Source organism: Toxotes jaculatrix, chromosome 20, assembly GCF_017976425.1.
Source record: "Toxotes jaculatrix isolate fToxJac2 chromosome 20, fToxJac2.pri, whole genome shotgun sequence".
NCBI classification, from domain to species: domain Eukaryota; kingdom Metazoa; phylum Chordata; class Actinopteri; family Toxotidae; genus Toxotes; species Toxotes jaculatrix.
In genome coordinates this window covers 5,327,654-5,354,046 of record NC_054413.1, presented here as the reverse complement: position 1 = coordinate 5,354,046, position 26,393 = coordinate 5,327,654, and the positions used below count along the sequence as shown (strand labels likewise).

General features: G+C 42.0%; 3 protein-coding genes across 32 annotated transcripts in view; all 3 read left to right on the top strand.

Moving 5' to 3' along the window:
* nrbp2b (nuclear receptor binding protein 2b) overlaps positions 1-6,345 on the top strand; it is a 30,113-nt gene extending 23,768 nt beyond the window's left edge. Inside the window, exons 6-18 of one of the 4 annotated variants that reach the window (XM_041066014.1) lie at positions 40-134; positions 290-313; positions 420-506; positions 1,174-1,229; positions 1,318-1,413; positions 1,688-1,820; positions 2,030-2,132; positions 2,250-2,300; positions 2,393-2,528; positions 2,903-2,977; positions 3,170-3,233; positions 3,695-3,750; positions 3,841-6,345. In XM_041066014.1, the coding sequence (XP_040921948.1) occupies positions 40-134; positions 290-313; positions 420-506; positions 1,174-1,229; positions 1,318-1,413; positions 1,688-1,820; positions 2,030-2,132; positions 2,250-2,300; positions 2,393-2,528; positions 2,903-2,977; positions 3,170-3,233; positions 3,695-3,750; positions 3,841-3,927 (1,063 nt within the window). In that variant the 3' untranslated portion in view covers positions 3,928-6,345. The remainder of the gene's footprint in view (positions 1-39; positions 135-289; positions 314-419; positions 507-1,173; positions 1,230-1,317; positions 1,414-1,687; positions 1,821-2,029; positions 2,133-2,249; positions 2,301-2,392; positions 2,529-2,902; positions 2,978-3,169; positions 3,234-3,694; positions 3,751-3,840) is intronic. The other 3 variants (XM_041066015.1, XM_041066016.1, XM_041066017.1) reach the window with 3 other exon arrangements.
* Positions 6,346-6,965: 620 nt separating this feature from the next.
* puf60b (poly-U binding splicing factor b) lies at positions 6,966-15,388 on the top strand. 7 transcript variants are annotated; one of them, XM_041065583.1, is made up of 12 exons: positions 6,966-7,024; positions 7,600-7,696; positions 7,911-8,006; positions 8,417-8,506; positions 9,049-9,099; positions 10,201-10,362; positions 10,496-10,588; positions 11,921-12,134; positions 12,216-12,448; positions 13,075-13,207; positions 14,346-14,593; positions 14,709-15,388. In XM_041065583.1, the coding sequence occupies exons 3-12, from the start codon at positions 7,929-7,931 to the stop codon at positions 15,006-15,008; spliced, it is 1,602 nt and encodes a 533-aa protein (XP_040921517.1). In that variant the 5' UTR covers positions 6,966-7,024; positions 7,600-7,696; positions 7,911-7,928; the 3' UTR covers positions 15,009-15,388. The 7 variants fall into 7 exon arrangements, with proteins under 7 accessions (XP_040921517.1, XP_040921520.1, XP_040921518.1 ...); XM_041065586.1 differs by lacking the exon at positions 7,600-7,696 and having other exon boundaries at positions 12,216-12,406; positions 13,075-13,189; XM_041065584.1 differs by lacking the exon at positions 7,600-7,696 and having other exon boundaries at positions 12,216-12,406.
* Positions 15,389-16,443: 1,055 nt separating this feature from the next.
* scrib (scribble planar cell polarity protein) overlaps positions 16,444-26,393 on the top strand; it is a 61,809-nt gene continuing 51,859 nt past the window's right edge. For all 21 annotated transcript variants that reach the window (XM_041065302.1, XM_041065317.1, XM_041065300.1 and 18 more), the window contains exon 1: positions 16,444-17,478. In XM_041065302.1, coding sequence (XP_040921236.1) covers positions 17,320-17,478 — 159 coding nt within the window. In that variant the 5' untranslated portion in view covers positions 16,444-17,319. The remainder of the gene's footprint in view (positions 17,479-26,393) is intronic.

The window sequence follows — 26,393 nt, the reverse complement described above, 5'->3', positions numbered from 1 at the left end:
GCCAGAACATTAATAATGTGTTTTATTATTCCCTGGCAGTTATCTGCACTCTTGTGACCCACCAATAATCCATGGCAACCTGACATGCGACACCATCTTCATCCAGCACAACGGCCTCATCAAGATCGGCTCAGGTCTGCTCCCAGCAGGGCTTTTTATGTTACTACACGTAGCAGTGACCACCTATGCTGTCATCTCAAACTGTGGATTTCTGGATTTACCTATTTAATCTCTGCAGTTTTACAAAACAGAATAAATATCTCAATTATGCCTAATTTTCTTTCCACAGTGTGGCATCGGCTATTTGTTAATGGTAAGAAATAGATAATTTTGTATGTATATGTATGTTTTCATCGCTGTCACATCTATCAGTTTACGTCATCTCATCTATCTGTATTATCTGTGTCTTCTCTAACCAGTGTTCCCAGATGCCAGTGTCCACGGTAAAGGGAGGCAACATCGCGACGAGCAGAGGAATCTTCATTTTTTTGCTCCAGAATATGGAGGCAAGTGTCATGGACTGGAGTCTGCGTGTGTGACCTTCTGCGGCTTGATTTCTATCAAATCTATCTCCATTTGTTCTTAGCTGAATGATTTACCTCAAAGTAAAAATTCAGCCGTGACCTCCACAGTTTAATGTAGCTCAACACTTCACCAAACACAGCCATTTTGCACCTGCAATGTCATTTTCTGTTGAAGTTAACAGGAACATTCTTTTTCCACAAGCATCTTGTGCAGCAAGGCTGAAATATTTTGCAGAGCTCTCTGCCAACAGCAGCAGACAGAGTCTTCCACCAGATAGCTGTGTGAATTTTGTGACCTATCGACAGTAATTGAAGGAGATAATGAGCTAAATGTAGGAATTACTGGAGCCACAGTACAACTGATTGTCCGCTAAACATTTAAATTATTCCACACAGGCCATTTGGAGACATTTAATGGATGATTTGTGCAGCTTTTAGAGCTGGAAATAGATGGTCTGGTTAATTCTTTTTTTATAATAAGGCACAACTTTTTTCCCAATTAAATGGATTTTTGGGAGTTTTTTTCTTATTCTCACCAAGGGATTAAATCATGACTACATTTCCGTTTTGGGGTAAGCTTTTCCTTGACGCTTTCTGTGTTTCGCCCCCTTCACCCCTCTCTTCTTTGCTTCTTCGTTTCCGTTTCCAGCTGGTGAAGATGATTACTCCATAGACATTTTCTCCTTTGGCATCTGTGCTCTAGAGGTGAGAGAAACAGATAGATACCATAAGATTCCCACCTGTGTGTGTTTATGTGTGTGCGTGTGTGTTGACAGATTATTTGTACCCCTAGATGGCAGTACTGGAGATCCAGGCCAATGGAGATACAGCTGTGTCCAAGGAGGCCATCGTCAATGCAGGTCAATCTCTGGAAGACCCTCTCATGAGAGTGAGTGTCAAAAATACTTCATGTCCTAAATATACACCCGTGCAGCTAAGGAAACATGGAGATAAAGACAAACTGTCCCACGCTACTCTATTAACACTCGCCTACACACAACAGCTTCTAGGTTTATTTCAAACCTCAAACAGGGACTATGTGAGGTTTCAGTAAAACATGTCAGGAAACAAATCCAGAACGCGGACTGATGCTCAATAAACTGGCTCACAGTGGACAGTCATGTAGTTGTGTGTTGGACTGAGTGTCTCGTCGCTTTCTGCAGGAGTTCACGCAGTCTTGTTTGCGTCATGAAGCCAAGCTCCGTCCCACAGCTCACGACCTTCTGTTCCACCGTGTCTTGTTCGAGGTCCACTCCCTCAAACTGCTCGCCGCCCACTGCCTCATCAACAACCAATGTGAGTTTCTCACCTCCACATGCCAAGCTTACTACATGAAAATCACTAGTTTCCTCCCTCAGTGTTGGTGGTAGTTACAGCATTCATACAAACAGCAAGCAAATTTTAGACCTTAAATTGACATTACGTTGTCGTCTCAAACTGAGAATTTTCAGACTCTATCATATCAGATCACTGTAATTGTGCCCAAATTTGTGTTTCATCTACAGACTTGCTTCCGGAGAACTGCGTGGAGGAGAAAACCAAGTCCTTTGACCCCAGTGCTGTCATGGCAGAGATTAAACATGAGGACAGACAGGGAGTTCAGCTCAAGTAAAATCAAATAACCACCTTGTATCTTTGGCTACCTGTGAATATCTCATGACATGTCAAACATATGTCATGAGACACGTGTTTGACATGACACACTCGTTTTCTCATATTTCGCAGATATTCCCATGTGTCTCCTTTGGAACTTGACAAATTTCTAGAGGATGTCAAGTAAGTGGAATCATAGCATATGACTTGCTCTGAATCTGTAATTACTCTGTGACTTTTTGACATTAAAACATTTTGTCCTCTGCTCTCATCAGGAATGGGATTTACCCGTTAATGAACTTCGCTTCAACTCGTCCTCATCCCGTCCCTCGTGCTCTCTCCTTGTCTCAGGAGCAGGTTGAGACAGTCAAGACGCCAACTCCTGAACCCCAGGAAACAGAAACGAGGAAGGTTAGCCTTTAACCACAGCCTTGTTAGATACACAGTCTGGCAGCCTACAGTACAGAGCAAACATGTCGACTTTACCTTCTTTTAGTCCAGTTTCACTGTAGGTTAAAAACCACTGGCACATGAATTATGGTATACTATTTTCTGTGATATGTCAAGAGTCCAGCCCTCTCATTGGTTGTTACCAGTTTAGCCGTATTTAGTAATTTTTCCATGCTAGAACTTGTTTTGTTGTTGTGCATGTTGCTTATGTACAATATGTAACAGGACCTGCATGTGTTTTTGTGTATGTGTGTTATTATTATGATTATTATTATTGTCCTCATTTTGCTGTACTTTTTACTCCATGACCTTTTTTTTGTCTGATGATGTTGTAGGTTGTTCAGATGCACTGTAATTTGGAGTCAAATGAAGAAGGGACCAAAACTCATGTGAGTCACATAGTATTACAGGTACTTTGCCCATTTCAGTATAAACACTTTTGTTGGGCTTTTTAACGATCAAAGCATATTGATCTTTTTCCCATTAACCTTGTTCCAGCAGCTCCGTACCAGTAGGGTGCAACATTTATTTCAGAAGTTCAGCTGGTTATGGTAAATATAAATCAAGCTTGATTTAAACTTGACCTTGTGATGTTTCCATAGCTCTCCTTGTTTCTGAAGATGGATGACAAACTTCACAGGCAGCTTAGCTGTGACATCCTTCCAAGTAAGTTGACTACCGCTGTACATAAGATAAGGCTTGTGTTATCCGATTTGTTTGTTAGTGGTCAACAAATCCTATGTAAACAGATCCAGTGTGCTTTTGACTTTCAGTCGTGAGACCACATCCATTTTTAGCAAATGTTACTCAAACAGGAGTAAATAAATTGTGCTTTTGTTGGGGAATATTTTCAACAGCAGACGAGGTATGCTACTGAGTATTTATGGCAGCAGGACGATGCATGTGGAACTGACCTAATGGCATAGAGGCATGAGCTAGATCAGGCTTTGGCTAAACAGTCAACACTCATTAGGAGGATCAGTTTAATCTTGGTTTTGGTTTGTTGACAGGAAGAAAATAAAGAATATCGCTAGCCTTGTCCACTAAAAATCCATATTTTCCAAACACTACAGGTTTATTATTATTGCAGATTTTTGTAACAGAAATATTTCATGTGAAACTTTCAGCTGACACCTCCAAAGACCTTGCCAGTGAACTTGTTCACTACGCCTTCATAAATGAGGTAAATATAAAAGCTTTATTTTTGTCCTTGATCAACAACAATGGAAAAATGCCCTTAATGTGATTTTGTGATTTTGTTTGTCATGCTTAGGAGGACAGTGAGAAGGTGGCGGGGTTCCTGGAGGATGCCATCTCCCGACACCGGGTTCGAGCGCTCGCCTCTGGGAGCACACAGTGAGGAGGGGTCACGACAGCGGCTGGCCCAGTCAGAGGGGCCCGGTGCGTTGACCACACAGATCGAAAAAGGGAGAGGGCATCAGGCAGGATCACACAGCCGGGAACAGAGGGGAGCAGAGGGAGCTGACCCAGCTGGGGATAAAAGGGGGACAAATACGGAAGGACGCTGGACCTTGAGAGTCAGTAAATCATCCCAGATAGAAGAAGGAAACGCTAGCACTGAGAGAGGAACCGAAAGCACCTCTGGTTGGAGGACCAGAGGCATCATGGCTGTGTTCACCAGTCCCACAAAGCAGTGGAAGATTGACAAACTCCCTGCCTAAAAGGGCTATCATGCCTTAAGATATCTTGACAACTTAGGTTTTCCATAACGCCACTAATCAGAACGGATATGTTTTACTTACAAATGCAGCAGCTGTGTTTTTAAAAGGACGTTTTATTGCTCATAAGCCTCATTTGCACTCCAGTGTCCACTTTGATTGGTGAAGATTTACTTTGAAATGTACACAGAATAATTTACTAAAGCTTCTCTCCCTTTCAAGCCAGAGCCTTCACTTTATTACAGTTTTTGGAATTTAATATTCCGTCCAACATGCACTGTTAATACTCATTCAGCAGACTTATTTATTTCTGTTTAACTGTGAACTATAGAAGCATTGCACAAGCCTCTTTTTTTTTTTGTTTGCTTTATTTTTATGACCTGCAAAGTTAACACACCTCACCGCACTCTTGGGTTAAAGGCTATTTCTCCCAGAGCTAAACACGCCACGCCTAAACGTAGTGACGAGCAATGAGACGATGCCTCTCTTTTAGCCTGTAGTGCTCTTAAGGGTTTTCCCTGTGAAAGTGTTCTGAAAGCCAAAGACTTGCAAAGTGCCTGATATGGCAATGTACTTTGGACAAAACTTCCTAATGGAATAGCATCATACCTAAATGAGCAATTTGGAATTCAACTTACTGAGGCTGACTTTTACAGTTTTATAAACAAGATGCATTGATTTGGACTAGTTCCCATCTGTTATCATGAGTCCACAAAGTCAGCCTGTGTGAATATGAAGATGAACTTGACACCTGCTAATGGTGGCTCCATTAAGAGCTGTAGCCACCATATATTGGACATATGGATCTGACGAGAATGCTTTCTGCTGCAGTTAATATTATTTGGGGAAGAGCTGCAGCTTATGTAAAAAATAAAAATAAAAAATAAAAAAATTGGAGTACATCATGGGAAAATTGTGATTTAAAAGCATAGTGCTATGTAAATGGGGGAAAGGTGTTATTGGTGTGATCTTAAGACTTATCAATAAAAATTGCCATATTGTTAATAAATGTTACTGTTAGACTTATTTTTATTTTATCTCCCGAATCATCTGAGGATATTTTCGAACACTGAATTTGTTTCGTACGTGTCAAGAGGTGTTTGAAAGGCAAAATCTACCCAAATTTTTTGAAAGTTTATGGTGTAAGTATTTTGCCATGTCTGTAACTGATTAGTAGTGCTACTATGCATAAGCATTTAGCAGCCTCCATGAAGATTTCCATCGGCTGCAGATGCTAAAATATAATCTCTGATAGGAGAATGGAATATTTTGCTTTGAACATGCTAATTTCTCATAAACCACACCTACTGTGCTTTTCTTTCAGATAATATCAGAGTGAACCTTGGAACTGATTGCACTGCAGCCCACACAAACACAAAAATAGAATACATCCCTTCAGCTCTGCCAGATTTTCTTGTCAAGAACCTAATCTTGGCACCATAAACGACAATCATTTGGGTGGATTTTTCCTTATCAAAACTGGACAGGAAAAAAACAAAAAACAAAACAACAGTGAATTGTCTGATCAGTCTTCAGCAGTATACTCTTGTTTGTCAGACTCACTTAGCTCTGCTTCATTTGTTTCCCGGATCTGTAAAGTCACGGTTTCATAACAGTTGCGCTGCTGTACAGTCATTGCTTACAGTACTTACTTACTATACTCTGTGTCAAGCCTTTTTATCAGTGTGTCTCTGAAGACAAGAGCCCTGAATTCTCCCAGACATTCACCTACTATAGGCTGTGGTGTACATATTTGTTTGTGGCTATTAAAGGGGTTTAAGTTGACTGAATTTCAATGCAAAGCAGTGCCACTATTGCTCTCATTTGATCTAGTAAGCTGCATGTCTTAATAGCCTGCAACCATTCAAAACTTTGCATTTTGCCTTCGTCAGTCACAGTTTAGTTCCAGATGGAACCTGACCAAGAACATGAATGTTTAGACTGTGCAAACATGAAAAAACATCCATATCAGTCTTACTTTATGTCAGATTACTTTTTCCCGTGACTCTGTTGAATGAGACTTGCCTTTGGATGTGTTCCACTTAAACCTTTGTTAAATATTGTAGCTACTGCAATTAAATACATTACAATAAACTATATGTGAAATGTTGGTTATGTCTGAAATTATTACAGTTTATTTCGTTGTAAGATTGGGATTTAGTGTTGTTCACGACTCTGAGACATATTCCAGTATAAACCTAATTGTGAAAATTGACCACTTGAAATAATGAGCAATAATCACTGTGTATGTGTGTCAGGGGGTCCAGAGCAGTCCATCAACTTCCATTTTTCCACTACATTTCATCCCATTGATTAATCAAGTAAGGTTTGATGTCAGTTGGCCATGATGTATCTAAGACTTGACTGAAGTTCTATGTAATCTAATGAAAGATAAACTACTATTATTTTCAGATGGACCATCAGAACACAGTAAAATTTATTGTTGACCCCATAATGACGGAAAAAATCAACTGACTTAGTATTCCATGAGAGAAATCAATGATTTTTGAATTGGAGTCGAGGGAGCCTTATTTTTTTATTTTTTTTTTTGGAGTCAGCTCCTAGATGCCCTCAGTGGTATTGCATTTTAAGGCACTTCCGCATTGGCTTCATTTTTTTAATACAGTCTATGCTCATACGTGAAATGCCTGCTCTCCCTATTGTCGCGAGCGTTCGTCTATCGCGATACCTTTCATTGAAAACGATAAGATCTCGCGAGTGTTGTGGTGTGCAGGCCTTTCCAAGAAGGTGTGCTTCATGGCGGTTACGGAGACTGCGGTAAATAAATTCCTTGATAAAGAGACATTTTTACAATTTTCAGCTGCAGTGGTCGTTGCTTAAGTAATACGTGATGTCTGGTACAATCTAGTCGTACTAAATACGCTTTAAATTGACAATATATATCACTGGGGATACTTACTTACTCACTGGGGACGGCTTACTTCACGCGCCATAGTAATGAATGCCTAACACCAGCTAATATGAGTTAGCTCCTGGCTAGCAGCAAGCTAAACAGAAACCAGGCCTCACTAATCGTGTAGTGCTTTTGTAATGATTATACAGTACAGAATATTTAGGTATAATAAAGGCAGGAATTATTTAATGTCTGTATCGACTTTAGCTGAACCCTTATTCGGCTAAAGCTTTACCATAACCCGTTCTTGGTACTTAACTGAGCTAGCGTATGATCGGATGAAAGCCATCGTTAGCATTCATGTGCACCAAGCTAATGTTAGTTGACTAAAATCTAAGGGAAAACGGGCTGGCTATGTGTACATTGCAATGTAAATAAAGTAATGCTAGCTGCCTGGTTCTCTGTTTGTTAGTCTGAAGGCATTTTTTATTTCCTCTAGAATTTGTTGAATTGTTAAAGCTTCCCCATCAGTCCTCTTCCCCTTGGGGGCTTTCCTGCCTCAGTCTGGTGGATCCAGCGATTAGAGGGTTGCGTAGGTAAGGAGTTCCACCTGGTTTAAATCCGGGTGTATGTCCTATATATGCTAGAATATTTAATGATAATCTGTGCTGTGTGCAGTGATGTGAGTTATGATTGCAGTACAGGAGTTTTCTTACTAGAAAATGTAGTGTGGATGTACATACAGGCAGGTGTTTGTGCTCCAGACTCTGTTTCTCAGTTTTTGTGTGAATTGCTCTTTCCGAATTGCAGGGAGGTGAAGCTCTGACGATGGAGAATGGACAGGGCACAGGCTCCAAGCTTGGCCTGCCGCCTCTCACTCCAGAGCAGCAGGAGGCACTACAGCGGGTAGGAAACTCCTGGCATACCGAATCTCCCTGAATTTTCCCTTAGTGATAATGTAAATACTGGTCTAAGTTTACATGATAAATGTAAATCAGTAGATTTACATCAACTTAAGTACTGTTTTACAGTCAGCTTTTGTTTGTAACCGGATCTCGCAAGCATTATGTATATGAAGAACCTAAATTTTTAAAATATTGACTTGCTCCATGGAAATGGAATTTACTGTAACAAGGTTACTGCAGTTTGTTAATATGGTGTCCGGTTTCCTGCATAATCTGACGTCTCTGACAAAGCTGCTTTCCTGTGCCCATGTAAATGTACAGAAATGTACAAAATTTTGTATTAGCTTTAGTGTTACAACTATTGTATGTGCATATGAGAAATTTGAATATAATGCCTTTCTCCTTTTCCAGGCAAAGAAGTATGCCATGGAACAAAGCATTAAGAGTGTGTTGGTGAAGCAGACCATTGCCCATCAGCAACAACAGCTCACCAACCTGCAGGTGAGATGTGTAAAAATTTGTGGTACTCCACCAAACAAAAACTTTGTAACGTGCGTGTCACCTGTGAGTCCTGATTCTAGACAGAGTATTGTAGACTTTTTATACATTAGTAATTCAGACATCTGTTGTCTCAGAAGTCTGTTTTGATTTAGTTCCTTTGGAAGACTTACTCCCTACCCCGCCCCCCCACGCTCTAAAAAAACAAAATCACATGTGTAGACCATGTGCCCTCCTTGCTTTTGCTTCTGCTCTTTTTCAGATGGAGATGATCGTCATGAAGGAATTGGTTATCATGTAAAATGCTTTGCACTTTTAAAGAGGACTTGTTTATGTTTATTGCTGTGTCGTGATTTGTAATTCAGGCAGGGGAGGCAACTCCCCAAGCTGTATGTTGTTTAGAGGGAGGGTCTGAATATAGTTTAATCCTAACCGCTTTTGTCTATCTAGCAAAGCAATGACCTTTTTAAAAAAAAAAAAAAAAGCAAAGCTAAGGGATATCTAACCTACTTTTCAGCACTTTTTTCATCTTTACTGTCTTTCAGATGGCAGCAGTGACAATGGGCTTTGGAGATCCTCTCTCACCTTTACAATCGGTCAATAGATTATTAAACTTTTTTTCTGTGCGCATTCCCAATGGAAAAGGACTGTTACCCTTCTTTTACCGGTTGCTTTGGCAACAATCCCTGCCTTTTTATCTAACCAAAGAATGCATATTTTGTAAGAAAACATGGCTTTCTACTGCTAGTGTACCAGCGACGATGTCCGTAACTCAGTGTGATTGACTGTTGTTGATCGTTGAATCACTTGTTTAAGTCGCAATAGGATAATTTGCATTATTATTTTTTATTAATTTTTTTCACAAGAAGACTTTTTTGCTGTTAAGGGGATTTTTTTAAAGGACTTTATAAAGGGTTTATAAATATGAGAAAAGTCACGTCTCTTTAAAAAATATGCATTTGCTCCATTTAAAAACAGAAAGCTCTTGGCATGGGACGAAAGAGGGATAGCAATCCCTTTAATGGACCAAAATGAGAGAACTGCTGGAACAGGGATCTTTTTGGCCATCTCAAAGTCAAGTTTTTCTTTCTGTTAAAGAACAAGTCAGCTTTCCATTATGTCATGAATTAGGCACATGTTATATTCTTTTGGTAATAGAAAGAAATGAACAGAAGCAGACTGACTTAAAGGCATCAGTAAATCACAGCAACTTCTGGTGGTTAAACCATCCCTCCCTTTAGACTTGAGAAGAAAGTTTGAAATGCTTTCATCAAGACTTTGTATGGATTTCGTTTGAACTCCACGATTACTTTTGTTACCTTACTTGCATCCCTGGACTACAGGTCAGTTACTGAAGCCAAATATTTGTGAGGGCTGTGCATGTCAATCACTTCAGTGTGTCTTCCTCCATATTTCTGTTCAATAGTAACAGAATAGAGGCCATATTGTAATTACAAGTGGTGACATCAGTATTTTATAACTGTTGTACATGTTAGTTCTTTCCATTGATTACAGTATCCCATCATATCCCTATTTACCTGTCCAGGCCCCCTAACTTGGAATTGGCCTCTATTTTTGGGGAAAGCAAGCACAGTAGAAAATACACATTTATTATTAGTGGTTGTGTGTGTGTGTGTTTGTCTTCCTTTCTTTTACTCTCTAATGCTTATCGTGTGTTGTTTTTTCCTGGTTGGCAGGTGGCAGCTCAGCGGCAACGTGCTCTAGCCATCATGTGTCGGGTGTATGTGGGCTCCATATACTATGAGCTTGGTGAGGACACCATCAGACAGGCCTTTGCCCCCTTCGGCCCAATCAAGAGCATTGACATGTCTTGGGATTCTGTTACAATGAAACACAAGGTCAGTGTCATTTAACAAACGTTAAACCTCATACAAATTCTCCTCTTCCACTTTGATTTAAATGCAGAGGATTACATATAAAGGTTCTTCAGTGTTTGTAGATGTTCTGCGTTTCTTTTGTTTGATTGTGCAGGGGTTTGCCTTTGTGGAGTATGATGTGCCAGAGGCGGCTCAGCTGGCTCTGGAGCAGATGAACTCAGTCATGTTGGGGGGGCGAAACATTAAGGTAAGCTGTCTAGAGATGTGAGCATCACCCGAGGTCTTAGGAACACATGGACAAAGGGAAACAAATTAATCTCCTTTTCTGTTACTGTCTTGTTTTTGGTGTAGTTTGATTAATCAGGAATATGCATTCCTACCTGTTTTGGATGCTGAGTCAATATTTCAAATATCTGCTTTTATTGTACTCAGAATATTTGTGAAATTACTCATATGTGACTAATTTTCTCTCTCTTTGCTTGTCTGTGTCTGTTGATTTCCAGGTGTGTGAGTTGTGTGTGTGTCTCTGGATGAATGTTTTAGTGTACTGTCTGCTCGTGTTGTGTGTTGTGCTTCCATTATGTCATCAAGGCTGTTTTAGTGACCAGTTGCAGTAGGATGCCCAGCGGCGCGCGGTGTCGCTCTGTGTCCATGGCGTTCTAATGATGGGCTGCGCCTGGTTGGTGTTGCTTGGCCGCCCCATCTGTAGTACAGATCCCAGTCCCACTTAGATGCTCGTCTTACATATGGAATTCAGTTCTTTTGCCAAAGAGGGGAGATTGTCAGAGTGCGTAACCTTAGCATGAGACATGTATTGCGTTCCCCTTTTGGTGTTGCCAACAGCTCAGCTAGCCACACTGCGCATACATCTGGAGCTGTTCCTCTTTGTTTAATAGTGTTACAGGAACGTGCAAAATCGCCTTTTTTATTTGGATTGTAAATTAGGTCATATTTGGTATCCCTGCTTGTCTGACTGATTCTGGTTTCGAATTTGTGGTCATTCATTTAAAATAAGATCTCTGCAAAGTACAAATGATCTACATAGGTTATGTATCGAGCTAAATAAATGAACGGTTTCTAAATTCAGTCAAGCTTTATAAAACACAACCAGAGCACTAAAATATGGAAAATAGGTTAAGTATTTTCCATATTTTAGTGCTCTGGTTGTGTTTTGGAAAATAGGTTAAGTATTTTCCATATTTTAGTGCTCTGGTTGTGTTTTATAAAGCTTGACTGAATTTAGAAACCGTTCATTTATTTAGCTCGATACATAACCTTTTTTTTTTTTTTGAAAAAAAAAATCGTTTTTTAAGAATATTCTGTTCCTAGTGGCCAGCATGAGGATGAAAAGGGTAGATAGGCTAGAAATGTGCAGTGCTTTTTCAGATCTCAGAACCACTTTACCAGGTTTTTAAACAGCGTAGTAATGGTTATACACCAAAACATAATCAGCTTTGCGTCGTGATCATAGGTGGACAACGGCTTTGCCTGACATGTATACAGTTCTGCGGGAGTGCGTTCTCGGTTGGTACTATAATCCCCTTACTCAGTAGCCCTGCTGGTATGATCTGTGCTATAGGTTGGGCGGCCAAGTAACATCGGTCAGGCGCAACCCATCATTGACCAGCTGGCAGAGGAGGCGCGCGCCTTTAACCGGATCTACGTGGCGTCCGTCCACCCCGACCTGTCAGATGATGACATCAAGAGTGTGTTTGAAGCCTTCGGAAGGATCAAGTCTTGCACGTTAGCCAGAGACCCCACAACAGGGCGACACAGAGGCTTTGGCTTCATTGGTGAGCTGGGGGGCCCTCATTCGCTCGTGCTCCTGGTTTGCCATTACTCTGCTACTAACTACTATTTTTATTACCTTACAGAGTATGAAAAGCCTCAGTCAGCCCTGGACGCTGTGTCTTCAATGAACCTCTTTGACCTGGGGGGTCAGTACCTACGGGTGGGCAAAGCAGTGACTCCGCCCATGCCCCTACTGACCCCCACAACCCCTGGTGGTCTGCCACCTGCTGCAGCTGTGGCTGCAGCGGCAGCCACTGCTAAGATAACGGCCCAGGCAAGTATGAATCCCTTCCAAAGGGATTTAATGGCCTTCCAGGTAAATATAACCCAGATCTAGCTAGAATTGACACCAAAAAGCACAGATAACATAGAACTATTCTTGTCGTGACTGGGAGAAGGCCAGTTTTGTAGAGATTACATAAAAACAGTAGTTGTTTTGACACAGTGTCAGTTTAATACACTGAAAAATGAAACATTCTGGGCTTAATCTTTTTTTTTAAATGCAGTTTAATGTGTTCAAAATACAAACAGACTTTATACATGCAATGAAAGATTTAATTTCTTTTTATAATAGTATACATTGTATAGTAATCAAAGCTCCTCCCATTCACTGATTGGGTGTGTAAGCTAAGAGTCTTCTCTCTTAGTTAGCACATTGACAGTGTGAACAGTCAATGACTAACCAGACAGTTTTGTTCAATGTAGAATGTTTCACGATTGAAAAGTTTTTAACATTACAGCTGTATATTCATGCCTTGCTAAGGATAATCAATGATTGTTTAGTAAATCTGTACTGAAACAGTGTTGGTGACCTTGATTCTCACTAAAGAGAGGCAAGGTTGAGCTTACTCTGTGCCATGGTGTGTGATCGTTGACTGTGCTGCCTTGTGCTGTGTTCTGTGTGTTTCCCTTACCTAATGTCTTCGGCCCCCCTCTCTTAAGGAGGCTGTAGCTGGCGCTTCAGTCTTGGGGGCGTTAGCTGCGCCCCAACTTCTCGGTCAGCAAATGGGAATACCTCAGGCTGTTATGGCTGCCCAGGCACCAGGGGTCATCACAGGTGTGTACCAAGACACGAGTGAGTTCTCATTTTCATAAGAGCAGGAGTTTAGTTCATCTTAATTGTGTTTTATAGTGCTATTTAAAACATATAGCTTTACGTGCAGTTCACCTTATGGGGTCAGTCAGTTATTATGCAACTATTTTCACTTTTAAAGATCTGTAAACTGCCTGCTTTGTTTTACAATGGTTAAGAGACACATGTATAACATTTATGTTAATGTATTTCTAGGCAAATTAATAGGTAATTGGTCACATGGACTTGAAAAACTAGTACAGATGTATTCCTCTCCCTTATTCCTTATACGTTTTTCAATTTTTAGCATGGCTGCAGAGTATCCCAGAATTTAGGTTTTGTTTAAAGCTGGATCTGTCATAACCCTCACAATGGCTTTACCATTGTTTACAGTTGTAGACCGATTTTTCCATAAAATGTCAATAAAGTGTCATGGAAACCTAGCCTGAAAATCAAGGCTGGGTGTAAACATAACCACCTTTGTGAAATCATAGCGATAGGCTTTGAGAGTTTAGCTTACTGGAACCAGTTTTAGCTAGATATAAAGCTCCTTATTTGAATCCGAGTAAATGGATTAAATCCGAAGCCATTGTTAAACTCTTGAGCTCTGACATTTGGGGACGTGATGACTTATGTGGCAAATATGGCTAAAAAATGAGTAACCACACTTGCATGGATCACAGTATTTTGCCAGTAAGTTTTGTATAATCACACAGATGACTTGATCTTAATAATTAGTCAATGTCAAATTATTACTCTTTTGTGTGACTGAAAATTTATATATTTTGTGTTTTATAAGGGACAATGAAAGAAAAAGAATGGGGTGGGAAACATTTAAAAAAGAAATGAATAAATGGGGGAAGTAAAAAGGAAATATATGCACAGGCAAATAATTGAAGGAGGTTAAATGTTTAAGATGGGTTTATCTGAACTAACTGAAAATCACTCTTGTTGGTATCAAATTGTTGGGCTTGTCAAACATTTGATCAATATTTAACTCAACTCAGAATAACTGTGTTTGATTATCAACCCAAATTATTACCTGTTCTGTTAGTAATTACTTGATCAAGGTTATTTCTTTAGTTAGTTCTGTACAGTCGATGTCACCGACTACACGTCAAACACCGTCTTCTCTCGACAGGTGTGACTCCGGTGCGTCCTCCCATACCAGTGCTTCCCCAGGTTGGTCTCGTGAACCCAGTGCTCGCATCACCACCAGTCCTGTCTAATCAAGCTGGTGGCTCCAACCAGCAAGAAAAGAAAGAGGAGAAAGAGGAGATGCTTCAGGATGGTACAGGACAGGAGATGTTGAGCGACCAAGAGCACATGAGTATCTCAGGCAGCAGTGCCAGACATATGGTGATGCAGAAACTGCTTAGAAAGTCAGAGGTGAGATCTAGAAAATGAAGGGGTAAAAGAAAAGTGTGGAGGAAAGCTTTTATATACTCATTGTAATTATTGAACTCATTTGTACTGATTGAATCCTTGCCTTGCTTTTCTCCAGTCCACCGTGATGGTTCTTCGAAACATGGTGGGACCAGAGGACATTGATGACGACCTGGAGGGTGAGGTGACGGAAGAGTGTGGCAAGTTTGGCTCCGTCAACAGAGTCATTATTTACCAGGAAAAGCAAGGAGAAGAGGAGGATGCAGATATCATTGTCAAAATCTTTGTAGAGTTTTCCATGGCCTCAGAGATGAACAAAGCTATCCAGGCCCTCAATGACCGCTGGTTTGGGGGTCGCAAAGTTGTCGCAGAGGTGTATGACCAAGACCGTTTCAACAGCAGTGACCTGTCTGCGTAAAATGTCTGAGATGGTTCACCAGCACCCATCCCCATACCTGTCGCCCAAACACATTTCAGCCACAGTCACTGCAGCTAGAGATGTGGGCTTCTGAAACTTGTAATTATGTTTTTATTTTCTTTTTTTAAAAATTGCTGTTGATATTAATGTTAAACGCCCCATCGGTGGGGAATCATTCAGAATATTTCCGTGTCAGATTTTGCTTTGTGATCTGTGAAGACTCCCTTTTTTTTGGTGCAAGTTTCAAATTTTTTGTAATCCAGTCTTGTAAAACATTTACGTTTTCCTGCTTTAGTTCCTTTTTTTTCTTTCATGAATTTGCCAGGACATGTAAACAGTTTTTCTTTCTATGATTAAAGGTTTTTGTTTGTCCACAAAAAGTGTGATGCAGTTTTTCTTTTTTTGTTAATGGCTATGAAATTAAGAATCCTTTTGAAGATGTCTGTGACCAGGCTTCTTTGTTCTGGTTGCAGAGCAAAGCATTTGATTACTAAGTAAAAACATGTTCTTAAAGCAACTACTGCTTTAATTCTGTTTTTTTTTTTGCCTTATTTTTTACAGGATCTTAACAACTTACCAAACACCTTTCAGTATGATCTTTTGACTTTGAACAGAGGTATTTTACTTTATGCATCTGACAACTTTTGCTCTTTGCAAATTCAGTTCTGTGTTTGGCATAATGGATGCTACAGTTTCTTGTAATGCTTCACCAAAATGGATTTGTATTTAGTGGCATGAAACTTTTATTATCTTACACTGCGACTGGGAGAGAATGTTTACCTTTGCTAAGTATTTTTTTTAGCACTGCGTCTCTGTGGTAACTCCATTATTTAAGTGTGTGTCACTGAGTGTCATCTACTTCCAACTAAAACACTGAGTCAAGGGAGAATAAGTAGCAGTTTGGCAAATTCAGTATATGTTTTGAATATCACCCTGATGAGACACATAACTGCTCAACATGTCTTTAAACAATGAAGCAACTGTTGAAGTCATCAAAATCAGATCTTGGCCTAGATGCATGGTTTTGTTCTGTGCATCGTTTAGTCCTTCCCCATTGTGATGTGGTCACTTGTGCACTGACTACATGCATAGCACTTAACAGGAAAAGGACAGTAAAACTAAACTAACAGTAACCAGTGTAAAGTTTTGTACAGTTTGCTTAGGGAAATGAAACTTTTATTGGTCGTTTATGACTCTACTACGCCATGTTATTCATGCGTGATAAAGAAATTTGAACGAATTTACTCGTGTGAGGTTTGAACAAGGCTTTAAAAGTACTTTTATGTGAAGCTAACTAGTACCTACGCTAGATGGAGCTGTAAAGTAACATGTGGCCTCTACTACAGAGGCGCAAAGCGGCGGTGCTCCAGCTCGAACCTAGCCCAGCCCCCAACACGCCAAACCGGCCTGCCTCGGCTGAACAAGGGGAGGGAAGCGCGGCTGTTGCTGAATCTCCCGTTGTCGCTGCTGACATTTTACCTACATCGCATTGATAGAGCAGCCACTGGGCCGTTTGTTTGGCGTTTATTTTTGGGATGCTGTTACTACACACACCGGTTAAGAAGGTGGTTTCCTTAGCTTTCGTGATACAAGCGTTAGCTAACGGCAGGTAGGCACAAAGGCGTTCAGTCAGCTACTAGCCGTGGTTAGCTAACGGTAACTAGCTTGCTAACAACACAGCCGGTGAGGACGAGCTCATCCTTGCGCAGCCATACTCGGGTTAATCTCTGCTGACTCGCTCCGTGGGATATGTTAGCTGTTTCGTGATAACTGTTTATCTGTGACCTAAGTCGGGTGGTTGTTTTAGCAGTCGCCACTCATGACTGGGATACTTCAAGCAGCGTTTCTCCGTAGCTGGATCGTTGACTGCATGTTTTTCGGCTACGGCAGAGCTTCGGTCTGATACAGGGATGTTGGCGGTAGCAAACACAAGCTAACGTCGCTCCGTCTGTGCGAAGAAGTGAGTGCAAGAAGTGAGGGAACGCTTTAGCCAATTGGGAGTTCTCGGTTTTGTTTATGTTAATTGTAATTCCGGGGTGGATGACGCTAGGACGAACCTGACGATCCTTGAACACTGCCGAACTGAAACTGGGAATATCGCTTACAGGTCGAAGGGATTATTTTTTGTGTCTCTAAGTGGATTTCGGCCTCCTTTTCAGGGTCGTCGTGGGAACGCAGTAAGTGTTTTGACATTGAGTGAGCCCACTCCCACAAAATCATTCTCTGTCCCAGCGACCTTCCCCCCCTGCTTCACCCTCCGATGCGGAGATTTCAGTAGCACCGGCAACCAAATCCCCCACGGCGGCCGGACATGCTGAAGTGTATCCCCCTGTGGCGCTGCAACCGCCACGTCGAGTCGGTGGACAAGCGGCATTGCAACTTGCAGACAGTCCCTGATGAGATATTCCGCTACAGTCGCAGCCTGGAGGAGCTTCTCCTCGATGCCAACCAACTCAAAGAGCTACCAAAGGTATGCGGGGTCCACAGACCACGAATCTCCTCTGTGTCAATCACTGTCTGTATTTGAGTCCTATATTGATTGTTTTCCATGTCAGTTTCACCCTGCACCACTACGCACTTGCACACAGTTCATGTTTTATTCACACATGTAAAAAGCAAAGGTCACTGTCAGGTGAGATAAACAGTAAAAATATCTTCATGATATTACCTGCTCAGGTACTTCCGTAGCAGTGCAGGTACCTCCTCCGTTGCTTCCTTGGAAATAGGGTTATGTATTTTGGCCTGCAGCGCTGTAACATCATTAGGAAATGATAGAAACAAGTATCTGCTGTTTTAAGCACCAGTTGCAGAGCACATTTGTTGTGTTTTGTTATGGAGGTGGATAATAGTATTTCACAGTCATCAATGTGACAATGGGAACTTGAGCCATGAAGTTTGAAAAACATTACAGCTCGTTAATGCTGTTAATTTTTTGCAAGCTTGCATTGACAAGGGCTTCCCAGAACACTGAAGCCTTGGCTAACTTGAGTGAAACAAAATAAAGTGTGGAGATAAGTGGGCCAGGGTGATGGGATATTTGTCGGTCACGGGCCCTACGGTTGCAGAGTGTATGTTCTGCATGTTCAGAGGGATTAGCTCGGACCGAAACAGCTGGCACACAACATGTTGTCTGTAGTAATGGCATCAGTGGCCAGTTGGATTGGATGCATTGTGGGAAGGCATGCGTGGAATGAGTTGCAATGCTGTCCCCACCCACACTCCCACTATTTAAAATATGACAAAAGTTCTCTTTGCATGGCCAACGAGTTTATTTTAAGGGGAACAGGATTGTTGTTGGTCTCTTTTCCTTACGGCTTCAGAGCAGTGGAACAAAACATTTTCTTAGCTCGACTTTCTCCTAGTTTTATTCAGTTCAAGGCATTGTTCGTTATCAGGACAAGGCGCTGGCTGTGATTGTGATGTTGCAGGGTGTTTTTATGAATACACTGGCCAGTGGTAGTCTCTCACATTTCATGGCTTTAGTTTAGTGGTGAAAGGGACAAGTGGCACATTCACTAATGAAGTTTGTTAACAAGGCAAGGTCAACAGAGGCTGAAGTGTTGACACTGGGCCACCTGTTACCTTCTGGGAATCATATACAATGGAGCTTTTTTTGTTTGTCTTTTGGCAGTGAATACACATTTATTGTTGTAACTACTTTTGACTAGTCATTTTAGTAATATGTGTTTTGATAAATAAGACTTGTACTTAAAGCACAAAGACATAACCCTAAGCCAACAAGGTTCAGACACTCTAGAGTAACCCAGAAAAGTTTTGTGCTTTTGAACAGTTCATTTGCTTTGAGTTGTTAGTTTTTTTATATTGATATATTTTAACAAAGAGTCCTTATTTTAGATCTGCCTTTCCTGTTAGTTTGATAAAAGTTGTTTTTTTGCATGACTACACTGGGGACACAAACTTGGCTGTAAGTTTTGGCACAGATGGACGGAGAGCAGCTCATAAAGGCACACGCGCAGTAGTTGCTCAATATTTAACCCGTCTTCAGTGTGGTTAACGGGATAGGGTTGTTTCTTGGCACAAAGACTAAGGCCTACTTTGCCTGATGGAGCTTACCTGCAGACAGACAGTGCATTTCCTCCACTTAGTTTATACCTGTCAGACACCCACAGTGTACCTGGTGCACGATCTCTGAAATACTGAGTGACAGATGCACACAAGTACTTTGGTGCAGACAGCTAGCCGACACAGTCTCTCTGTGTGGTGCTGGATTCAACCAGGAGACATAAATGCATGTTGACAGAACGTCTCATGTGGTTGTGGTGAATACATAGCGTGCAGACACAAAGCATATGGGCGCTCTCTGGTCCTCAGAGTCAGCGGGGCTTCAGCGACGGAGCAGTGTGAGAGATCAGGCCCATACAGGCTTTGAGAACAAGAGCACTGACTGTATGATGATGGTATTACCATAATGAGCTCACAAGTGAGTAAGGGTCTGAATGCCTTTTGCATTTGTGTGCTCTCTCCCTGTCACTGCGTATTCAAGTCAGAGATGAGTCTGTGGACTTGCTTGTCAGTCATTTGGCTATTTTTAGATGCCAGCCTAACATCCCGGGTCATTTTTGCTCATCAGTTCATCCCATGTGTCTGTGAATGAGCACACCCCCTATAACAGTCAGGACAGTGTTATTTATTGGCTGCACCACCATGGAAAACATATGCCTTAAACAGAGAATAATCGGCTCAAAGGTGACACCTTCACAAACTGTCACTTCTCTTAAAGGGGGCGGGAGGAGGCTGCAAACTGTCCTGGGGCCAGTCAGGCAGGGTTAGTTTCAGTCAGGTGAATTTATGTGTGCACTAACATTTTGAAGTCACTGAAATACACAATGACACAATCAATACAACCATAAAATTATTTAAGGCAGAGCAAACTGGGAACTCTTTTGAAGTTAATAATGAACAATGAGGCAGTCTTGACTTTGTAGCTGTATTTAGTGCAGTGCTGCTGGGGGTGGATGGTTTACAGCGTATTGGTAGGGTTTTAACATAGTGAACAGATGGAGATTTAGACGTCCTGACAGTTTCTTAAGTTTGCCGTGACTCACCCCCACCGCACTGCCCACCAATCTTAGATTATGCTCTCTGCAGTAAACGATGTCTCCATTTGCCACATCAAGAACATTTTATGTCTGTTAAAAAAATGAAATAAAAAGGATTGGTTTTTTTTCTTTTAGTGTGGTGCAAGGTGGTATCCAGGCAATGATTTTATTACGTGCAATTGTGGCATAAAGTATGACATATTGGTGGAAAATGAGTTTAGGGAACTTGTTAAGTAAGCAGCTGGTCCGGAGTTCCTCTTATTCCCATACATCCTTAGCCCTTAATGCTGCATCGCAGCTCTTTTTTCCCATTGGTCAAAAACTAATCTCAGATAGCCTTTAATGGATCTTTTGTTCTCAAGTAGTCCATGAAGGATCTATGCTAATAATTAAAACACAAAAACAACAATGGGGAAGACATTGATCACTTACTTTTTAAATTTCAGTCGGGATATTTGCACTGAAGTGATTGGAATTTCTTTTTGCTGCTTTGAGAATCTGGCCCCGCTTCAAAGGTCGTGTTTTGGAAGAGTGAATTATCTTTTTAGCCATTCTCAAGTCCCATGACAGGTTACAAAGAAGTCCATTCACCAGTCCAATCGTCCCCCCTCTCATATCCAATGTCATGGCTCTTGGTGTTTCCTGTGTTCATTGCACTGCCCATGACCAAGCTTACATTAAGCATATCATGACTCAAATGATCATTTTTAAGATTGTGCTTAAAAGCACAAGGGGGGTCCTTTTTGGAGGAGCCAGGTGGACTGCAGGTGCAGTAAGCAGCAGCCCAAATAACAACTCTAACATATGTGCTGACACAGGACTGAACATATCTACTTGTTCTTGTTTTGGCTTTTCCATGGTTGAAATAGGGAACAAACCCCTGAAGGGTGTGTCCCCACCAGACTTTGCGAAACAGGTTTTATGTCGCTCCTAGTATTATTACCTAATAGCACCTTTTAGGTACAGTTGATATGCTGCAGAAATATGAGAACTGTTGCAGCGATTAACTGGCCTACGAGGACACGTATCTGTGCCACATGATTGATTTCATGAGTTCACCAGCTCTTGGTTGTACCCCTGATTGAACAGCCGAGTAAGTGGAAGTCAGGTTTTGTCTGAATGGCGAAAAAAAAGATATGTTTACATATCGTCTGAATGAAGTGGAAGTCTATGTGCATGATAAATAGGAAGGATGACTATGCAGTCTTTTTAATCCTCAGCTGTCACCAGTTCCCCCTCTGTGTGTGTGTGCTAACAGATCTGTGGCTAAAGGGCAGATTAGGGCTTCAGCCGGCCGTGAAAACACCCCTCAGTACCACAGTTTTGACCCCCCGCATACAGGCCAGTGCGTTTCAGTGAACTCTGGGATCTGCTTTTCTGCCATTTGGGTCTCCTTTCGAGCACATAAACACGTTGATAAAAATCTGAGTGCTTTTCTCTTGAGTCCCTTGTGTGTGTTCAGCCTCGGGTCAAGTCAAACTCAAATTAGGCCCCTTCACTCAGCTCTTGCTGAATTTGACTTGTTCTACTATTGTTTGCCCAGGCTTGAATAGGAGAGTGTTTTTTTTTATGTGTATTTGTTTCATAAATTTTTATCTTAAGGAGGATTGAAAAATGGCTTTGTCTGATTTGAGAGTGAATGGTGCTCCACCCATCCACTGTATAACTCCTAATAAAAGTTTGGGGCTCACTGAGCAAAGTTTGGTTGAATAATCTAGGACATGCACACTTCAGACTGTATCCTCACAGTGTACCGTTGAGTTCTGCTGTCTGTCTGTCCTCCCTCAGATTCCAGTTAACTGTACAGGAGAGCCCTGGTTTGTCTCTCCCCAGCGAATGGCTGAACTAGGCTAGGACCAAAGATAAATTACACCTGCCACATGCTTCTCTGCGGTAAAACCACATCGTTCTTCAGGGTCAGCTTTTTCTCACTCTTCTGCTCTTCTCTTTCATGCTTTAGTAAAGCGCGTTGAAGCCAGCAGTGCTATTGTTCACAAAGTGTAAATGAATCTTAAATAAAATTTGTGGTGCGAATGCTTTGTTTTATCAGGCCAGACTTTAAGATTTCCTCAGTTTGTGATTGTAATTGACCCTTCCCCCGCAGTGACTGTAGAAACTGTAGAGGACTACAACTGTAAGACAAACAGAAATAGACTTTTTTCCAGACTTTTATAAGCACCCCCCCCCCCCCCCCAAATACAGGACCATGCAGTTTCACACTGCCTGGAAAGTGAGAGATTTAGAGCTGTCGAGGCTATGAAGAGACAACGTTGTGAGAGATCTGAATTTCTTTTTGATGCAGGAGCACATTCAGCAGGTTTCTTTGTCTGAGCTGATGACCAGCTGGTCTCACATCCTGCCTGCCCCCCTCCCCCCAATCTGGAGGAACCAGGGGGTAATGGGAGGTGTGTGTGTGTGTGGGAGAGAGAGAGAGTGAGTCTATTGTGGTGGTGGGGGTGTGTATTTTATTCCGGAGATGGATTAACAGGAGAACGGCGGGATGGGGGCTCTGGCTCCTCCACTGCCTCTGCTGGAGGAAGTGATCTGGGAGCTGAGCTGAGCTGCACTGATCTTCGGTCCTCTGGGACTCTGGTGTAAGGGCCATCCATCCATACATCCGTGAACACTTAAGTCTGGGCTGACATGCAGTGTCAGGTGGGAAAGAAGCAGTCAGAGAAGTGGTCACAGAGCTAACAGCTGGTCCCCTGGAGACTTCTGCACAGTGTAGATGGATCTTCTGCTTTGCTCTGTCTGACAGGCACACACATACACAATCTCCCTCCTTCCCTCATTTTCAGTTTGAGAAATCATGCATTCTTCCTGGGAAATGGCAGCAGTGTCAACTGTGTAATGTCAGGCCTACAGTGCAAAACACAGTGTTTCTATATAGCATGGATATGGACAGTTACCCCTAGAGTTTTTTTTCTGGTGGTGGTGACGTGCATGTGGATGAGCTGCCCTGCTTGATTTGACTTGTTCTTTGCCCCTAGAATTCAGTCCCTGCTCCACACTTCCCATCTACAGTAAATCAGTACAACAATTTAGTCATCGATCAGTCATGTCAAGTAAACATTTGCTGACTCCAGCAGCTCAGATGAATACATCTGGGATTGTGGAGCATGTACAAACAGAAGTTGGCACATTATTCAATAATGACAATAATACGGAAATCACAGTCCCTTTATTAAGATGTTGGTCCTGTGTGGTCCCATTGACCTGACTTTCAACAAAGCATCATTTCCTGTTCAAGGTTGGGCTGTCACATGACATGTGTCCAACGATTCCCTACCTCACTGCAGCGGCAGTATGATTTGGACCTGACCCTGTCTCACCACTCTCCCATGCACTCTGGCCTCGGTCGCCAGCCTCAAAGGTAAACAAGGAGGCAAAGCTCTAGTGAATAATTGATGGTGGTGGTGGCGGTGGCAGCTGTTTGCGATAGGGGAGCGTCTGTGGTTGTGCTGCATGCCCTCCTGGAGCATTGTGATAGGACGGGAGATCTGCTGGCTACAGACGTTAAGTGCACGGAGACAAGACGATCAAGTTGACGCCATTTTGTCTTTGTTGTCCATCTGTGTGTTTATGTGTTGATTTCATCCGTTCAGCAAAACAGCAGTGTCCCGAAACGTCAGAGCTCAGTCCTGCCAGTATCCAGGAGCAGGGAGTGGCTCACTTAAATCCTTATTTCAAACAGTGTCCTCACTGCAAGTCCAAGGTGAAATCTCAAAATGTCTTGTTTTGTTCTGCCAACTGTCCAGATCACAAAAAACGCTCTATTTGCTGTGCAATACGGCAAAGAAAAAAAGAAAAGCTGCAAATCCCCACAAATAAGAAGCTGGGACCAAGGAATGCTTGGTATTTTTGCCTGAAAAAAAATTAAAATAATTGCAGATCTGACTAGTTGATTTACTGACTAATGGTTTTAGCTCTACATAATTTTCTAGCACTTCAGAAAGTCATTTTCTGACTGTTTTTGGGATGTGAGGTTCTGTTAGCGTAAAGATTTAACTTAAATATGAAAACCAAATCACAAAACTTTGCTTCGCTTCACATACGCTCACTTACCAGCCAGTTGTAATTTCCTTGTGCATGGTTGGTTTTAAGCAGGTTGTGTTTAGGCTCAAAAAGAGAAAATGCTGAACAGATGAAGTTTTGAGTGGTTAAATTCAGCGCTGACATTTCTTTGGGGTTTGATGCTGTTTCTGAACCTTTTGATCATACAGGAGAAGGAGAGCTACACTCTCAGTCACAGCCCTTTGAGGCTGATCTGTCAGGGTGCTGATGTCCCTGTGGGGGAATAGGTCACCTGGGATGGCATTAAAACCAACCACAAACAAATGCTGCCCTTTATCTGCTGGTCACACTCAGTCATTGAAGGCCTCTATCTGTCACTGTGAAACCTGATAGCCCCCACATCCTCATCCCGGTGTTCTTTTTTTCCCAGTGGCTTCAGATTGGTCGCTGTCCTTCACCTTCGGCTCTCTTATCTCCATCAAATTTACTGTTTACAGTAGAAAATACCACCAGAATTTAGTAGCAGTGTTTAACCAGTGCAGGGCTCCAGACTAACTTTTCCACTGCTACCAACTTTATATCAGTTGGTTGCACAATAGTTCCTCCTTTGTTATGTTATAGGCAGTGTTGAACTTGATGACCGTTTCATTCTCCTCCATTGAGCGATTAGTCTCATCTAGCCACTGAAAAGAAGTGGGGAGGGGCCCGATGTTTTTGGTGCTGCATCGGTCCCTGCAGGTTTTGTGTCTCTTACTGTTGTCGTTCAAATTAAAATCTTCAGGCTTAAACTGCGCTGACCCAGTAACAAGTTAAGAGTTGCCTGCAGTGCATGGGCCACATTGCCTACACCACACACACAGCATAGCATTCCCCTTGTACCGCAACAATGAGTGCTTCGTTAGCCATTGTGGTTGAAAGTAGTACTTGTTCTTCTTCACTGGCTCAGTTGGTCTCTCCCTGCCTGCACCTGCACTCTCATCATCAGATGTTTCTGAGTCTGGACCTCTTTGGCTCTCCCTCTCCACCAGCCTCCTCCTCTCTGTCCTCATTTTGTTTTCTTTCTTTGTTTTTATCTTTGTTTTGTTTTTGTTTTTGTTTTTTGTTTTTTGTTTTTTGTTTTTAAATCATCGGCACACATGCACTGATGATGAAAGTGCAGACCGAGTCAGTGCAGAAGATAATGTACAATCTTCGACCACAAAAGCTAATGCACTACATGTGGTGGAGGGCCACCAGAACAGCCTAACGATCATCATGCACTTGCACAGATGCGACCATGTGAAATTTTAACTCGCACACTCTCTAAAAGTGGTTGCAGTCTGTAGCCCTGCAGCAATGGAAATTGGAATTAGCAACCACTTCGTCTACTCAACAGCTACCACAACAGAGCAGCTCTGCCTTTTATATTGTGCTTAGAAACAGGTGGCCGGTTCAGAGTGACTTTCTGTCTTGGCTTGCTTGAGAACACAAACAAATGCCCTGGTTTGTTTTTTTTTCTGTGGGGCAACTCGGGCACTCAGTCAGCGTTTTGGTTGGGGCCAGTCTGATTTGTTGATGCCCATGTTTTTCTTGTTGATTCCTTGTTGTTGGGAGCGTCTCTGAGAGCAGGAAGTGGGAATAATCAAGTGACTCGTGGAATGCCCTGTTTTGTGAGACCATCTCCACTCTGGACCTTTTTTTTGTGGAGCATTTGGGGATCTTTAAGTCCTGGCATGAAAACAGGAGGTTTGAGAAAAAATGTCTTATGTTTTATTGTTGTTTACTCCAGTAAATCCTCCTTCCTTGAACAGCGCTGTTTCTGTTTTGTTCCCTGCTCCTCCCTCTGTCCCGTACACAATACTCAGAAGCTGTTTCTGTAACTGATAGTGTTTATGATAAGTGATGTAAAGTTCAGTGTTTCTCGATAATCCTACAAGATATGGCACCAACCCGTGAAGGAATGTTAAGCCCAAGAGCTCAAGAGTCATGATAAATGAGTGCAGCACTGAACTTATGGCCACAGCAGTGTTTACTACCATGTCTGCACCACTTGAATGCTCTTCACTTGACTCACTATCTCACTGCCCGTCATCTGCAGGACTCCAGAGTGCAAACATTTGGTTCCATTTGGGGAATATTTTTATCCAACCCAGGCAATTCTGATTGATGACTGTCTCTAAACTACTATGTAGAGCGATTCTGAATGGCGGAAGTATTTGCTCTCCAGCAAACTGCTGACTTACTGCTTTTGTGCTTCATGAGTTCTGTTAAAACTGCTGCAAAAGAACAATATATCAGCCCACTCAACCCAAAACATAAATTACGAATTAAA